The 17,053-nt window shown below is 36.2% G+C and overlaps 3 protein-coding genes across 3 annotated transcripts in view; 2 read left to right on the top strand and 1 right to left on the bottom strand.

Annotated features, from left to right (window-relative positions):
• The window catches only part of LOC130648403 (dynein beta chain, ciliary-like), a 52,403-nt gene extending 43,610 nt beyond the window's left edge, over positions 1-8,793 (top strand). Inside the window, exons 47-63 of the mRNA XM_057454451.1 lie at positions 25-220; positions 512-744; positions 990-1,910; positions 2,101-2,409; positions 2,584-2,819; positions 2,891-3,013; positions 3,534-3,738; positions 3,958-4,263; positions 4,401-4,694; positions 4,923-5,116; positions 5,397-5,673; positions 6,117-6,344; positions 6,645-6,836; positions 7,067-7,186; positions 7,293-7,544; positions 7,628-7,801; positions 7,922-8,793. Of these exons, the coding sequence (XP_057310434.1) occupies positions 25-220; positions 512-744; positions 990-1,910; positions 2,101-2,409; positions 2,584-2,819; positions 2,891-3,013; positions 3,534-3,738; positions 3,958-4,263; positions 4,401-4,694; positions 4,923-5,116; positions 5,397-5,673; positions 6,117-6,344; positions 6,645-6,836; positions 7,067-7,186; positions 7,293-7,544; positions 7,628-7,801; positions 7,922-8,539 (4,878 nt within the window). The 3' untranslated portion in view covers positions 8,540-8,793. The remainder of the gene's footprint in view (positions 1-24; positions 221-511; positions 745-989; positions 1,911-2,100; positions 2,410-2,583; positions 2,820-2,890; positions 3,014-3,533; positions 3,739-3,957; positions 4,264-4,400; positions 4,695-4,922; positions 5,117-5,396; positions 5,674-6,116; positions 6,345-6,644; positions 6,837-7,066; positions 7,187-7,292; positions 7,545-7,627; positions 7,802-7,921) is intronic.
• Positions 8,794-9,814: 1,021 nt separating this feature from the next.
• Positions 9,815-12,021, bottom strand: LOC130648410 (rho GDP-dissociation inhibitor 1-like). The gene is made up of 5 exons (XM_057454460.1): positions 11,792-12,021; positions 11,592-11,678; positions 11,379-11,449; positions 10,433-10,496; positions 9,815-10,350 (listed from the first exon to the last, which is right to left on the bottom strand). The coding sequence occupies exons 1-5, from the start codon at positions 11,961-11,963 to the stop codon at positions 10,157-10,159; spliced, it is 588 nt and encodes a 195-aa protein (XP_057310443.1). The 5' UTR covers positions 11,964-12,021; the 3' UTR covers positions 9,815-10,156.
• Positions 12,022-14,578: 2,557 nt separating this feature from the next.
• On the top strand, positions 14,579-15,128 carry LOC130648605 (uncharacterized). Its single transcript, XM_057454658.1, has 2 exons — positions 14,579-14,712; positions 14,774-15,128. Exons 1-2 carry the CDS (start codon positions 14,579-14,581, stop codon positions 15,126-15,128), a joined length of 489 nt encoding a protein of 162 aa, XP_057310641.1.
• Positions 15,129-17,053: the final 1,925 nt, after the last annotated feature.

Here is a 17,053-nt window from a genome sequence, read left to right as displayed (position 1 = left end):
TCAAACAATACTGTATCTATTTAGATTGATTTGGGCATGTTATGTCAAAAAGCTGGCGTGAAAAACATTGGGACTGTTTTTCTTTTAACGGATGCTCAAGTCCCAGAGGAGCACTTTCTCGTCTTAATTAACGATCTGCTGGCTTCTGGTGAAGTGCCAGGCTTGTTTGCTGACGATGAGATAGAGAACATTATCAGTGCTGTACGAAACGAAGTGAAAGGTAAAATCGTTTTTTTTTTGTTTGTTTTTTTTGTTCTAAATCCACCTCCCAAATTAATGTTCTTTCATAAAGTTTATACTTCTAAAAAATAATTTGCAGCAGTTGTTGTTTAATTAAAACAACAGCTAGGTAAATAATTATACGCATGCGAAGTCTATTTTATGTTACTGCATCGTGGTGATGATCTTTTAGAGAAGACGTACTTCTTAAAAAAGATTAACTTGACTGTTTATTCGTAAGCTCTTAGAAAGAATTACTATCGGTTTTTTTATTTGTTATTTCTTAAATCAGGTTCTGGATTACAAGACACCCGCGAGAACTGCTGGAAGTTCTTTATTGAACGCGTGCGTCGCCAACTAAAAGTTGTCCTCTGCTTTTCGCCTGTCGGAAACACTCTTCGTGTCAGAAGTCGTAAATTCCCTGCTGTCACTAATTGCACTGCTATTGACTGGTTCCACGAGTGGCCGGAAGAAGCGTTGGTGTCTGTTAGCAGGCGCTTTTTAGAGGAAACAGAACAAGTTTTGGTAAGTGTGTTTAAATACGTTTTTGCTCTACAAACTTACTAAGGTTGTTATTGTATCTGTTGTTCTGTTCTATCTCTAACATCTGCTTTTGGCACAGCTGTATTTTTTGGCGAGCTCTTGATAACGAATGTAAGCAGAAAGAAATCTCGTGGAATAAACACGAAACAAAACAAAAAACACGAAGTAACTTTATGGCGGTGTTGCACTTAAACACCGCCTTATATTTTATTGATCTTTTGTTTTAGCCAGACCAGAAGAATTCGGTTGCAGAATTTCTTGCGTTCGTGCATACAAGCGTCAACGAGATGAGTCAAAAGTACCTGAATAACGAACGAAGGTACAACTATACAACGCCCAAGAGTTTTCTTGAGCAGATTAAACTCTATCAGAATCTTGTGAAGAAAAAGAGCAAGGAGTTACACCAGAATATGGAGCGGTTGGAAAACGGCTTGACTAAATTGCAGAGCACGGCGTCTCAAGTTGATGATTTAAAGTCTAAGTTGGCCTCGCAAGAAATCGAACTGGCTCAAAAGAACGAAGATGCAGACGCTTTGATTGAAAAAGTGGGCGTAGAAACCGAGAAAGTCAGTAAGGAGAAAGAAATTGCCGACGATGAAGAGAAAAAAGTAGCTGTCATTGCTGAAGAAGTCGGAAAGAAGCAAGTGGATTGTGAAACTGATTTAGCTAAAGCTGAACCGGCTCTTAAGGCAGCTGAGGAGGCTTTAAACACTTTGAACAAAAACAATCTAACTGAATTGAAATCTTTCGGTAGTCCGCCAACAGCTTGTGTAAACGTCACTGCTGCAGTTATGTGCTTGCTTGCTCCAGGCGGTAAAGTACCTAAAGACAGAAGTTGGAAGGCTGCTAAAGTAATGATGGCCAAAGTTGATCAGTTTTTAGATCAGCTGGTTCATTACGACAAAGAGAACATTCCGGATACTTGCTTGAAAGCTGTGCAGCCTTACTTGGATGATCCAGAGTTTAACGCGGAGTTTATCAAGGCCAAATCTGGAGCAGCTGCTGGTTTATGCGCATGGGTTATCAATATTGTTATGTTTTATAATGTATTCTGCGATGTGGAACCGAAACGAAAAGCTTTAGCTGCGGCTAATGCTGAGCTAGCTGCTGCTATGGAGAAGCTAGCCAAAATTAAAGCGAAAATACAGGTATATGCCAGCTCAACTTCCTTTTTTATTAAAAAAAAAAATAAAGTTATGTGTACGTTACATCTTACCAGTGAGTGTGCACCGACAAATTCTGTATCTTATATAGCAGTTGAAATTTATTTGTATTAGGTGGTTGGGTTAGTCTTAAAGATAACGTGGTTTGGCGATTATGCCATTTTATATTTTATAGGAACTGGATGATAATTTAGCCGAACTGACAGCATCGTTTGAAGAAGCCACAAGTGCTAAGTTAAGATGTCAACAGGAAGCTGACCGAACCGCTAAAACAATTGAGCTGGCGAATCGCTTAGTCGGCGGGCTAGCCTCTGAGAATATTCGTTGGGCAGACTCTGTTGCGAAATTTAAAGAACAGGCGTTAACACTCCCTGGTGACGTGTTACTGATTACGGCGTTTATTTCTTACGTCGGAAGTTTCTCGAAAGTATATCGGGAAGATTTGATCGGAAATAAGTTATTGGAATTTCTTAAACAACAAAAGGTATGCTTTATCTTTAGTTTAAGTCAATTTTAGCTGCTTTTTTGCTTATTCCGTCTTGCGAGTTATCGTTGCCCTGTTTGCATATTTAAGTAAAGAAAAACCCAGAAATTTGCGTTGTTTGTGGACTGCTAAAATGTAAAGCGTTTTTACCAGTCGCATTTTGTTTTTTTTCAGGTCCCAATCCCAATCACTGAAGGTTTGGACCCGTTATCACTCCTGACTGATAATGCTATGATTGCGCAATGGAACAATGAAAATCTTCCTAGTGACAGAATGTCAACCGAAAATGCCACTATTCTGCTTAATGCGGAGCGCTGGCCCTTGATGATTGATCCTCAGTTACAAGGTATTAAATGGATCAAAACAAAAGAAGGAGACTCATTAAAAATTGTTAGACTTGGACAAAAAGGGTGAGTTCTATTCACTGTGATCTAGCTGGTTGAGTGACTACGGCATGACATAACGAGACATTTACGTTTAGTTATCTGGAGATGATAGAGTCTGCTGTAAGCAACGGAGATTGTGTGTTGATAGAAAGTATTGGTGAGACCCTGGATCCAGTGCTAGACCCTATACTCGGCAGAAATACAATCAAGAAAGGCAGGTATGTGGCTTAAGAGTTTTTCTTGCTGCAGTTGTACCTTTAGTGAGGAATTTGTTGACCAAACCCAATAAAGGTGCGGTAAGCTGTCAGAGAATCTCTTTTAAGATTTAATTTCTGCCTCAGCGGTTGTTTATATGGATATGCAAACCGAACTAACACGGTCTGTTTTTGCTTTGTATTTATAAGCACACAAAAAACTATCCCTGTTACGCGAATTGCTGTTAACAGTGAAAATGTTAAACAATGCAGAGCAAGACTGCTTAAGCGAGAATAAAAACCCATCACGCCTAGACTGGCTGGATCAGTGTAATGTTTTTACGTGGAAAATTCAGGTTGGGTCGGTTCTTAAAAAAACACGTCTTTTTTAGGTTTAACACAGTAGCTATGATTTTGGCTAAGCCAAGCCAGGCCGGTCAAACGGGTCAGCTTGCCTCCTAAACACACCTTCAGTTTCTGTTTTAAACTAAAAAATATTTAAGTATTGACTCCTTCCTAAGAAGTGTTTACTTGCATTCTTTAGATATATCAAGCTTGGTGATAAAGAAATTGAATATCATCCGAACTTTCGTCTGATCCTTCAAACTAAACTTGCCAACCCCCATTACAAACCAGAGATGCAAGCCCAGACGACTCTTATAAACTTCACTGTCACTCGGGAGGGTTTGGAAGACCAACTTCTGGCAAATGTTGTAGCAAAGGAAAGACCTGATTTGGAAGAAAATAAGGTAACGAGAACACCATTAAAAAATCTTGCTGAAACAATCAGACGAAGATTTGCAGCTCATTACAAACCATTATAACACAAACAAAATACCAATTCAAAATCCAAATTCCGGATATTGCATTAAAGGCTATCTATCACATTTACTTATCATGAAGTTTCTTTTATCTCTCCACAAAAACATCCTAAGTTAAACCTTATAAATCATTCTTTCTTTTTTTAGGCTCAACTAACACAGCAGCAAAATCAATTTACTATTACATTAAAAGAACTAGAAGATTCACTCCTAGCCCGTTTATCAGCGGCAGGTGGTAACTTCTTAGGCGATTACGAATTGGTGGAAAACTTAGAAACCACAAAACGTACGGCTGCCGAAATTGAGTTGAAATCAAAAGAGGCTAAAGTTACAGAAATTGAAATCAACGAAGCTCGTGAGATGTACAGACCAGCAGCCGCTAGAGCCTCGTTACTCTACTTTATTCTGAACGATCTGAACAAAATTAATTTAATCTACCAATTTTCACTAAAGGTTGGTATCTCAAAAGGTTCCGTCTTTTTAGACTTTATGTAGCAACTAGCATGGACAAGCCAGAAATTACCTCTACTCATGTTTTAGTTTTACAATCATCGAGTTATTACCCTCTTTGTGTTCATTTTCTTTATCAGGCATTTAGTGTGGTGTTTGAGAAAGCTATCGAAAAAGCTGAAGTGTCAGATGAAGTAAAGCAGCGCGTTATCAACCTTATCGACTGTATCACATTTAGTGTATTTGTTTACACCACTCGAGGTTTGTTCGAGAAAGACAAACTGATTTTTATGGCGCAAGTGGCTTTTCAAATTCTCCTAATGAAGAAAGAAATCGATCCTGCAGAGCTCGATTTTCTTCTACGTTTTCCAGCTGTAATGAATTTAAGCAGTCCTGTGGATTTCCTTTCAAATTTGTCATGGGGAGGAGTAAAGGTAATGTTGCAGAATTTTATTCCTGTCAACAGAATTTCATGTTGGCTGTATATAATACATACATACATATAAAACAATATGTCTTAACCGGCATCAAACTTTTAAAATGGACAAAAAGTTAAGTGGCTATATTTTAGTATATCAGGTGTATGGAAGCTGTCCAAATTAGGTGTTAAGAACTATTGATTTGTTTAATATTTTTCTAACTGCCAGTGAATGTTAATATAGGCATTGAGTACAATGGAAGAGTTTCGCAATTTGGATCGCGATATTGAAGGGTCGGCAAAACGTTGGAAAAAGTTCATTGAAAGTGAATGTCCAGAAAAAGAAAAGTTCCCGCAGGAATGGAAGAATAAAACTTCGCTACAAAAACTCTGCATGCTGCGCGCATTTAGACCGGACAGAATGACTTATGCGATCAAGTAAGAAAGTCTAAATATCGTATTAAATGCAAAGACCAGAATGTTTATTTAATTTTACAAATTGTGGATTTTTTTAACGCCTATTTGATCATAACTTTACAGAGGTGATCAGGGAAGTGATTATTGTTATTATCTTTCTTTAATATGGGCACTGATACAGGCGTTGATGATTGCATTATGGCGCTTGTTCAAAGTCTTACGATTCAAACGGTTTTAGAGTTAGTCGCTGTTGTGTTTTAATCCTGTTGATGTAAGTAAAGTCGTTTTACGTCTCCTGTAGAAACTTTGTTGAAGAGAAAATGGGAACGAAATACGTGGAAGGAAGATCTATTGAGTTCGCTGTGTCGTATGAAGAAAGTGGACCCGCTACGCCCATCTTCTTTATTCTTTCTCCTGGTGTGGATCCTCTGAAAGACGTCGAAGCTCTTGGTCGAAAGCTGGGATTTACAACAGATAACAAGAATCTACACAGCGTGTCGCTTGGACAGGGACAAGAAATTGTGGCAGAAAGAGCGTTAGATCTGGCGTCGAAAGAAGGACATTGGGTGGTTTTACAGGTATGATATATTGATAGTTTGTATCGATTTGTCTCATTTCATTTTTATTGCGTTATTATTTCTTACCTTTGTGAACGGCACAAGTTATAATATTATTGCAAGAGATCGATTTTTGGCTATTTCTCAGAATGATCAAACAAATAACACCTTTTTAAAAAAGTACGCAAGCTTTGCTTTTGCAGAAGTGCAGACCAGGTAAATAGCAATAAAAATACGCTACTGGTAGTTCATGCCATTTCCGCTTTACGGAGAAATCAATGCGACGTCAGCAAGAATTGATACAGGTTAAGATTTCATAACTAATCAAATTTATTCTATAGAAGCTGTGTTTAAGCTCTTGTAAGATATTTCGTCTTGTGGTAACATGTAACGTACATTTACAAACCTGTTGTTTATTACTTCCTGCCAATGTTAAAAAAAACAACGCATCTTTTTATGTGTAGAATATTCATCTTGTGAAGAAATGGCTCTCCACACTAGAGAAGAAGATGGAAGCTTACAGCACAGGTAGCAACGAAAACTACCGCCTGTACATGTCTGCTGAACCATCGCCGACAAGAGAGGGCCATATTATACCGCAGGGTATTCTAGAGGTGTCAATTAAAATCACTAATGAGCCCCCCACTGGAATGATGGCAAATGTGCACAAGTCTCTGGATAATTTTACACAGGTTTGGTTTATGCTTATGACCTTTTCAAATATAATAAAACTGGTTTAATTTAAACTAGTTTTAATTTAAACTGGTTTTCATTAAAACTCGAGTTTTAGCTGTACCAGTCACACGCAAAGTTCAAAACATATTTGCCACAATTAAAAAAAGAATTCATAATGTTAATAAAGGCTGACTTGAAAAAAAAACATGCATAACGTGTATATAGTTGCAATCACGGTATAAAATGTCGCAACGGCATGTAATTTGTAATGTGACTTTATATCTTACTGTGTGTAATGTGCTTCTCTTTTTGTTCAGGAAACTTTAGAAATGTGTGCGCGTGAAAACGAGTTCAAGAGTATTTTATTTTCATTGTGTTATTTCCATGCTGTGGTTGCAGAGCGGAGAAAGTTTGGTCCTCAGGGTTGGAATCGAAGTTACCCTTTCAACACAGGAGACTTAACCATCAGTGTCTATGTGTTGTATAACTATTTGGAAGCCAACTCAAAGGTAAGGCGTGAACAACTTCGAACTGTACGTACAAAACTCAAGAGTGGGGCGTACAATACTCGAGAACGGGGCGTACAAAACTCAAGAGTGGGGCATTCAAAACTAACCAAGATAACCAGGAGTTGAAAAATTATTTTGTGCAGTGCGATCTGTAGTTTTTTGCTACAGCAAAAACGTTTAGTTTAATATAAACGCTATTAAGTTATTTTTGTATTGTAATTATTGTGCAGGTACCATGGGAGGATTTGCGATATTTGTTCGGTGAAATCATGTACGGTGGACATATCACAGACGACTGGGATCGACGTTTGTGTCGCACCTATCTAGAAGAATACATGAAACCTGATATGGTAGGTGCAGACTTTTCTCTTTTATTTACGTACGTTAAACTTTGTATGCGTCTTGTGTGTAAAAATTATAATATGATTACGATGTTGATGTGTTAATTTGGTTTAGTTGGATTCTGAGTTATATTTGGCGCCCAACTTTTTACTTCCGCCAAATATGGACTACAAAGGTTATCACAGTTACTTGGATGAGAACTTGCCACCAGAAAGTCCGAATCTCTACGGATTACATCCCAATGCAGAAATCGGATTTTTAACAGCTACGTCAGAGAATCTGTTCAAGACAATTTTAGAGTTGCAACCGCGTGAATCGGGTGGTGCTGGAGGTGGTGGTCAAACTCGCGAAGAGAGAGTAAAACAAGTAAATATCTGGCTTACTGTTTTGTCTCCATAAGCATCATGCTGTTTAAAAAGAACTTTTTAAATTTTACTTTCAATCCTTAGGTTCTAGACGAAATCTTAGAAAAATTACCGGAAGAGTTCAATATGATAGAATTGATGGGCAAAACTGAGGAGCGAACCCCATATACTGTCGTGGCTTTACAAGAAGCTGATCGCATGAACTCGCTGACGAACGAAATGAAGTTAACTCTCAAAGAACTGGACCTTGGCCTGAAGGTAAAATGCATTAGCCCCGTCATTTCTATTTGAGGAAGAATGGTAGTGAAATAAATTAAATGAATTGCTCATAACAAGCCTAATACTTACATACATGCAACACACTTTTTTATTTATTAGGGTGAACTCACGATCACGAATGCAATGGAGGAATTGGGAAATGCTTTGTACTTTGATGAAGTTCCTGAGTCGTGGAATAAAAAGGCTTATCCTTCCATGCAAGGTTTAGCCGCTTGGTTTGTTGATTTGCTTCAACGTATTAAAGAGTTGGAACAATGGACGACTGATTTCAATCTGCCCAACGTTGTGTGGCTTCCAGGATTGTTTAATCCGCAATCTTTCGTTACCGCTGTTATGCAGTCAATGGCTCGTAAAAACGAGTGGCCGCTTGACAGAATGACCTTGCAGGTCGATGTTACGAAAAAGAATCGAGACGATTTCAACGCTCCACCCAGGGAAGGGGCATATATACATGGTTTATTCATGGAAGGCGCTAGGTGGGATGTCCAAACAGGGATGATAGCTGAGTCAAGATTAAAAGAGCTCACTCCGGGCATGCCTGTCATATTTGTAAGAGCTATACCTGTCGATAAGCAAGACAAAAAAAATTCGTACGAATGTCCTGTGTACAAAACACGGCAACGTGGTCCAACTTATGTATGGAACTTCTTTTTAAAGACAAAAGAAAACCCGGCCAAGTGGGTTTTAGCCGGCGTCGCCTTGCTGCTGAGTGCTTAACTTTTATGTTGTTTATTTATTAGAATTGTTGTATATATAAAATTGACTGTCGTTAAGAAAAAGAGCCCTAAGAATCTCCCCCAGCTTGCAGAAAAAAATTAGTCACTTTTGTATTTATCCGCAATATTATTGTGTAAATATAGACCGCTGTTTTTTATAGTTCCGAAAATGTTCCTGAATCATATTTTTGAGTTTTTTTCCATGAATTTATTTGTATATAAAAAGAATAGTAGTATTAATATATTTAAAATCAAGTTATTAACTCAGTTTTAATTTCATTTAGACAACATCCCCAATAGTTTCTTGTCCTTTGCAGGTACTGGAACCTTCTAAAATCAAAAGAGAAAGAAGTCAACTTTGCGTGAACATGTCGCCTCTCTTAAACCCTATTTACATTACTCCCTAAAACGAATGGCGGACACGCCCATCAATGGGTCATACAAAAAATTCACTCCTAACAGTGACCAAAAGCAGTGCAGTGATTTGATTTGGCAGGCCTAAAGGTTACTTGCAGGGTGTTTAGAATCAAAAGTTATGGAACGTTTTCGCGGTATTTAATTTCGTTAAAGTGACTCTATGATACCAGGACGGCAATTTAAAAGGGGGGGTTGGGTACTCCGGGATTTCTTAAAGTGCAGGGGTGATATAATGACCTAAGGGGGTATTACGAAATTTTCTGTAAAATGGGGGGAGATAAAACGACTAACTATAAATAAACTAACACTGTTTAGGGGTGAAAAATTCGAAAAAGTGCAATTTAATGTGTATTAATTTTTAGGTAAGGCCATTTCGATGACACATTTTTCTATATTTTACTTTAAACGAATAAAAGAAAAATGAAAATTCGATAAAAAAAACTCGGCAAATTTCATAAAAAATAAAACACTTAGTCTTTATTTTCGCGAACAAATTTTGCGCATAGTGATCGAAAAAACCAGTGAAAAAGAAATTTACACTGACATTTTTGTAACTTCTTGAAAGAGACCAGATAAGAGAATAAAGATTTTAACCTTTCGATTTGTACCTTAATTTTTTTTTTCTACAATTAGTCCTGAATTTTCATAAATTAAGGTTATTATCCATATGTGGTACTGATAAGAATTTTTGTAGCATTGAAAGCTCGTGTAAACATTGAAATTTTGTCTAAACATTGGAAACTCGTGTAAACATTAGAAACTCAAGTAAAAATCGTCTATATACGCGACAAGTTATACCGTGCGAGTTACGATGAAGGTATGAGTGCAAAAACCCTAAATGACAAAAACGAAACAGGTATTAATGTACGTGGGTTGTTTATTTTGACATATACAAAATCAGTTGATACAAAAAAGTGAAGACTGCGTTTGCAATGAAAGACAGATAGACAGGAATCGTTTTATAATATATATATAAGCATATTTCTTAAATAATCAAAGTTCTGATATAAAAAAAAACAACCCACAAGCAAGTACTTTGAAGGAATAACAAAACGTTAAGGTCTCGTTAGAATTTAAAAACCTAACTTTTATTTCCTAATAAAAATTTTTTTAATTATCAGGATTTTTCGAATTCAATAAAAAGAAATAAAAAATATTAAATTACTGTCACGAAATAAGAACAACAACGGGGCCAAACTCGTTACCAGTCCTTTTTGATATCCATCGACCACTCCCACTGCAAGTGCACGTTTTTGTCATCATCGATAAATTTACTTTTGATTTTGTAGTGACCTCTAGCTATTAAACCTTTCGGTGCTTCATCTGATGGAGAAGTCCACAAATGTGGTTCAGCTCTTGGGCCGTAACTACCAACCATGTACGTTTGTTTGTCAACTATACAAAAAAAAAATGTCAGAATTTTATTTATTATTACAGATATACTCATTCATCAACCATTATCGACTTCGAGACGTACCGTTCATAGACTTTCTAGATACAGTATGGTGGTAGCGCAGACCAGACACGATTTCATGTTGAATCTAAAACGATCAAATCAATTGTCATTTTATAATTTTCACGACGCGAAAAGCAATGGAAAATAATCGCTACAAGGGAATACAGCAAACGACAGAAAGACACATAAATGTGGGAAAAGCGTGTAACTAATACCTGGTTTTCACATCTAACAAAATCGTATAAATAGTGCCTGGTTCAAATTTAAATAAGCGTAAAACTAATGCCTGGTCTACATCTGAAAAAAGCACATAACTAATGCCTTGCTCACATCTAAAAAAGCACATAACTAATGCCTGGTTCACATCTAAAACAGCGTATAACCAATGCCTGGTCCACATCTGAAAAATGCATATAACTGATACCTGGATCACATTTAGAAAATGTTTATAACTGATACCTGGTTCACAACTGAATAAAATGTATAACTAATGCCTGGTTCACATCTAAGAAAAACGTATCACTAATGCCTGGTTCACATCTAAGAAAAGCGTATCACTAATGCCTGGTTCATATCTAAATAGAAGCGTATAACTAATGCTTGGTTCACATCTATGAAGTAGGAGCGAAAATAGAAGCAGGCACATACGTTTTTTGGTTAAAGAAATTATTTGCATGTTGAAATTGCTAGTATTCTTTTATTTCTCTTTGTCGAGGTGTTCTGCGTTTTAAAAAGATAAAACTAAAATATAGCATAATTTCTTCTTAGTTAATCCTAAAATTGTCCCTAAATTAACTTCACTTCACTTTACTTGAGCAAATATGAAGTACTTGTTTCACATTCTGCTCTTCACTTTGGACCTAATACCATTACTTCACTTTTGCGCATGCTTCGTTATGGTATATTAGGCCTAAAAACAGTTAAATTTTAAAAAATTAAAATATGAATACCCAAACATAGTAATTACCTTAAATTCAATTTTAATTTTATACTCGACGCCTTCTTTTACAGTCATGGGTGGTAGTTTTGACAAATCACCTAAAAAATAAAGCAGTTATAATTGGTCCTTATAAAACCAACATTATCTAAATTAAGGGCTTGCAGTAGATTCAAAACAGATAAACTTCAAAAAAAAAACGAAAACTTGGAAGCCACCACATCTGTTAAAAAATATTTTTACCTGTTAAATCAAGCACTATGTCTGTACGATCTTCACTGACAAGCATCATTTTCTGAACAACAACTTTTCTTGGATCATCAGCTGGTGCTATAAAATAAAGACTACAATAAAAACAACGTTAACTACCCGGCCAGATTGGGAGTGCAAGATTTTTTAAAATATTGCACCAGATTAGATTGTATGATGAAAATATGAAATACCAGCATCGCCGCTAGCAGCACCCAACAGAGCTTGTTTGTATTTTACCAAGGATTCATCATCTTGGTCAAGTTTGGTGATTTCATCGATTGTTTTTTCTGCAGGGGGAACATATCCAGGGGTTTCTTCAGGCTCAGTATTGTCAATTGGCTTAATTTCTGCATCCTCTGCCATTTTTATTATTTTTACACTAGTAAAATCTACATAATGATGTAGAATACACACATTAAATAATTCATGATAATTCAACCCTGATATTCAAAGGTCTAAATTTTACGCAATTAAGTTTTGGTTTCATTTTTGGTTGGTTCAATCATTCAAATTGTCACAGTATTGACTTATTTTGTTATTAAATTAATTACTATCTGATTGGTTTCAAAATTGTTCTAAAATAATTTTGAATAATTGAGGCCAATGTTGTGAACATTTACAAACACATAAAACAAATTTTATTAACGAGAATCAATTTGAGCATATGTATAACACAACAGATACAGCATGTGCATTCTTGTTGAATATCAGATATACATCCACTATAGGTAAGACCACATTCCCTTCGAATGCAGCTTATGAAATGTTAGGTTATTCATTGAAAGGATGGGCATGTAATTTCTGCTTGATAACAAAAAAAAGAAGATGTGCTGAAATAGAGTGCAGCGAAAAACTGGAAGTAGGAAACAAAGAGTGCATATACGGTTTGCAGGGTTTTATTTTGCAGTGTGGACTGCACTTCGTTCACAACTGATAGATTTTTTGCTTTCTCTTCATTTATATGACTATATTAAAATTGTCAAGCCCAACTTAAAAAAGAAAATCTAGAGGATCATTTGATTAATAGAAAGTGGTTACCCAAATCTAACTTAAATTATATTCATAAATACGGAAACAGAAACATATGGCAAAATTGAAGGAAAATTGACTGATGTCTTCTTTTAGCAAATAATAAGCAAACACTGGTGTGACTTTCTTTAATATATTTGAAGAAACTAACTCATTACGAAAAAGAACAATATGTCTAGACCAGTCCTGTAAATTCAGGTTGGAATTTCACATTGCTGACCTGAAAGCCGAGCTACATTGATTTAAGAACAAGTGGTCTGTATAATGTAACCCATAGGTTAGTATGGTACACAAACTTCCTGTAATTATGCCTTTTTAAAAAATAAACATGCCACCTGCTAATGATAAAACAAATTATATATACTGAAACAAAAATGTCACAATTTAAAAAACTCACAGAAGGAAAGTCTAAGAGAGCTTTTTATTTTAAAACAAAATGTGCTCATACCTTACAAAAGAAAGAAAATAAATTACTGTAAAGTTTTTAATACATTCTTTGTTGTCGACAAAGGAAAAACACTTCTTGTTTTATGGCAATACACCTTTACATTGTGCATGCGTTCCTACGGCTCTCCATCGTTTTACAACATCAGAAAAAAGGAGGTAAAAATCGTGTTTTTATGAGAGTTTGTTAGAGACGAAAGCGTGTTTTCTCCAGTTTTCTCCTTAATAGACTCTTATAAAAGTGTGATGTTTACCTCCTTCGATCGCAAAATAAGCTGCGATGGAGTGTTAGTTTTTCCGAATTATTGTAAAGGTGTATTCTTGGATCCCAGGTAACATCATTATATATATAAAGTTTAAAAAAAGGAAAGAAAAAAGTCGTATAAGTTCGCCAGAATTTCAGAAAACCTACCATAGTAATCCATGCCTCGTTATTATGGCTCCGGTTCTTGTTTGAATTGAAAGCAAAATTCATCGCACGCCAATTGAATCTTATTTTTACGCCCCGTCTGAACCGCCCTCCGCCCATTTTATGAAGTACAACGCTAACCTCTGACTTATAAGTTAGCCATATGACGTGTAAGTTCGCCATATTATTTTTATGTAAAGTCTGATTAAAAATCGACATATTCCATAAATAATAGACTTATTTTATGTTCTCGTGAGCTCCATGATGTATTTAAATCATTATTAGCAATTTTTTGTGGGTGGCGAACTTAAAAGTACCACGCGTGATATATATATATATATATATATATATATATATATATATATATATATATATATATATATATATATATATATATATATATATATATATATATATATATATATATATATATATATATATATATATATATATATATATATAATCAAACAATTTCGGTAAGTAGAATATTCGAATATCTATTTCGCGGCAAATTTGTTCTTCTGTCTTCTTTTTGTTCTTCTAGAAAACTTATGCCGACATGTCTACGAAAGGGAAAAAAGAAGTACAATATTTGTGCGATATAATTTTTTTTACTAAATTATTATTATTATTTTTTTTAAAATTTGTATTTGTATATCATTGTCTGCCAATTTTTAGACATGGCTCCAAAGTATATGAAATGGTCTGAAGAAGAGATGGTGAATTCTGTGAGTGCAGTGTTAGATGACGGCATGTCAATTTCTGAGGCATCAAGATTTTTTGATATCCCACGAAAAACGTTATCGGACAAAGTCCATAACAACCATCCTTTAAAATCAGGAAAGCAAACTGAGCTAATGGCAGATGAGGAAAAAAGCTTGGTGGCGTACATTAAATACATGTCGAATCATGCTTTCCCCTGACCATTCCTATGATAAAGTCATTCGCATTAAACATTGTAAAGAGGTCAGGAAGGGAAAGTAGATTCAATGTTGAGAATGGGCCTGGGAAAACGTCGTGGAACTAGTTCCGCAAACGTCATTTAAGTGATGTAGCAATCAGAAAGTCAGATTTGCTGGACAGAGGAAGGGCGAGGATGGCAAATCCTGTTGTTATAAATAGACACTTTTTGACTTTGGGAAACCTTTTGAAAAGTGAGAATTTAACAGACAAGCCTGGAACAATATTTAATGTGGATGAATCGGGGATGAATTTAGAGTTGAATTTAGAGTGCTTCTCCAGGCGGACTGATGGTTCCACCTTTTATTATTTTTGAGAAGTCTTTTCCAAGCGGAAACTACTCTGCCAGTGGCCCCACTGATGCTGTATATGGCAAATCCGACAATGGATATATGGACGAAGACCTGTTCTTCAAGTGGTTTACTCGTTTATTTGTTCCAAAAACTAAACATTTGGGGAAAAGAATCTTGATAATTGATGGCCACGGATCCCACATCAACCTCAATTTGATAGATGCTGCTATGGAGAACCAAGTTATCTTGTATTGCCTCCCCCCTCACACAACTCATGTGCTTCAGCCATTGGATGTTGGATTGTATGGTCCACTCAAGACATACTTCAGCAGAATTACTGACAAGATTCATATTGCAAGGTTGGGCATCACAGAAATGTTACAATTTAACTGAATTTTCTGCTGTTTTTAAGCTGGCGTACGAGGAAACCTTTAGCTACGCTCGCATCCTTTCATCATTTCGGTCATGTGGCATATACCCGTTCAACCCACTGGCCATAAATTTAAAACATTTAATGCCATCTACTTTTAAGCCTTCGTCAACTGTACCACCAACTGCATCGTCAACTCTACTGCCACCTGTACCGTCAATGGCATCGTCAACTCTACCGCTACCTGTACTGCCAACTGCATTGTCAACTCTACCGCCACCTTTATCGTCAATTCCTTCATCGACTCTTCTGCCACCTGTACCGTCAATTGCATTGTCAACTCTACCACCAACTGCATCATCAAATGTACCATCAACATCGTCGTCACCAACAGCTGCATCTTTCCCAGGAACTTTGAACTGTCTTCCTGGTGGATCAATATCTCCAATGCCATTAACATCATCATCATCATCATTCTCGGCTTAACGTCCATTTTCCATGCTAGCATGGGTTGGACGGGGTATATCAACAGCAACAAATAACCGACTACCTGCTGCTTTCAAAAATATGGACCTAAACATAATTGATCTGTTTATCACGCCGATTCTGGAGCATGAAAAAAAAAGAACTACAGAAAGAATCATCACTTCCGACAAGCATCGTGCAAAACTGGAAGAAAAAAGCAGATTGAAAAGAGAACTTGAAGATAAGATAAGATAGATAAGATAATTTTATTAATCAAAAATAGCTGTACAGTTCAAATAATTAAATAAATTTTAATATGAAGAGAAAAAACAAGAAGGGAGACCTTACCTAATAGCAGAAGCTAAGACGAGGATAAGGCCACCCTTGGACGAGTACAATAGACGGCACAGGACACGCAAGACGGCACGAACATATATAATCACCAGATAAATGAACCGTGTGAGAACAAAGGGAAAATTTGTTACAAATTAATAAGAGGCAATAAAATACTTCTTTAGATCACTTTTCAGACCAAAGTAATCTATGGAAACAAATTTTTTAGTCATTGATGTCTGTATCTTATTCCAGGATTTAATGGTGTTAAATCTAATAGAATTTTTACCAAAACAAACGGTATTGACAGTAGGAAGATTGATCAAGCCAGCCTTTTCTGCACGAGTGCTCTGGGCATGGTTGAAGTCAACCGCAAAAGTATTCTGGATAGTAGCAGGCATTTTATCATGAAAGAGCTTATGCAAAAACAGAATGTTCTGACACTGGACAATATCATTGAATTTGAGGATTTCCAGGTTGCCATAGATGATACTAGATGATGTTCTTCGAGATTCAAAAGTCATTAGTCTGATAGCAAAATTTGTACGACCTAGTTTGATGCGGTGACAGGCTTCTACGTTCACACTTTGAATATTTACATTTATTGAACTGAAAATGTCTAAAACTTTATCTTTAAGTAAATCATGGGAAACAGATTCCGGAATACCCACTAACTCCAAACATTCACGCCCTGGAATACTGTTCTGACATACCGCATCTTTTTTCAAGTTCCCTTACTCTTTTGCAGAGGCTAAAGAGAAACGTAAATTGGAGAGGGAAAGAAAAAATAAAGGAGAGAGAAACAACAAAAAAAAGCAAAAAAGAAGAAATGCGAAAAAAAGCAAAACTTCCCCAATCAAGGCTTCTCCTGATGAATTGCCAACACAGAAAAGTAGTCGAACAAAAAAAGTCGATTATGCTGATCTATTGAAGCAACTCCGGCAAGGGTTCAATGATGATGAAGATGACGATGGTAACAACAGTGATGATGGTAATATCAGTACAAGCAGCGAAAGTATTGTGTTGGAAAGTTCGGAAGATGAATCTGATGTTTGTAACGTTTGCAAGCGCGGTTTCCCTAAAAGTTTGAAGAAACAAACTGTCACCTGGATACTTTGCGCTAAATGCAGTTGTTGGATGCACAATGTTT

The sequence above is a fragment of the Hydractinia symbiolongicarpus genome, chromosome 7 (genome assembly GCF_029227915.1).
Source record: "Hydractinia symbiolongicarpus strain clone_291-10 chromosome 7, HSymV2.1, whole genome shotgun sequence".
Classification (NCBI taxonomy): Eukaryota; Metazoa; Cnidaria; class Hydrozoa; order Anthoathecata; family Hydractiniidae; genus Hydractinia; species Hydractinia symbiolongicarpus.
The sequence above is the reverse complement of the archived record's forward strand: the minus strand, read 5'-3'. Positions and strand labels throughout refer to the sequence as shown.

What these genes read in the sequence shown, in the direction of transcription:
- LOC130648410 (XM_057454460.1), bottom strand. Translation starts at nt 11,963, where the DNA reads ATGGCAGAGGATGCAGAAATTAAGCCAATTGACAATACTGAGCCTGAA. An exon ending in CATAGTGCTTGATTTAACAG is followed by an intron (nt 11,450 to 11,591) that starts GTAAAAATATTT and finishes TTTATTTTTTAG; the next exon opens with GTGATTTGTCAAAACTACCA. An exon ending in ATCTAGAAAGTCTATGAACG is followed by an intron (nt 10,351 to 10,432) that starts GTACGTCTCGAA and finishes TTTTTTGTATAG; the next exon opens with TTGACAAACAAACGTACATG.
- LOC130648605 (XM_057454658.1), top strand. Translation starts at nt 14,579, where the DNA reads ATGGCAAATCCTGTTGTTATAAATAGACACTTTTTGACTTTGGGAAAC. An exon ending in AATTTAGAGTTGAATTTAGA is followed by an intron (nt 14,713 to 14,773) that starts GTGCTTCTCCAG and finishes GTCTTTTCCAAG; the next exon opens with CGGAAACTACTCTGCCAGTG.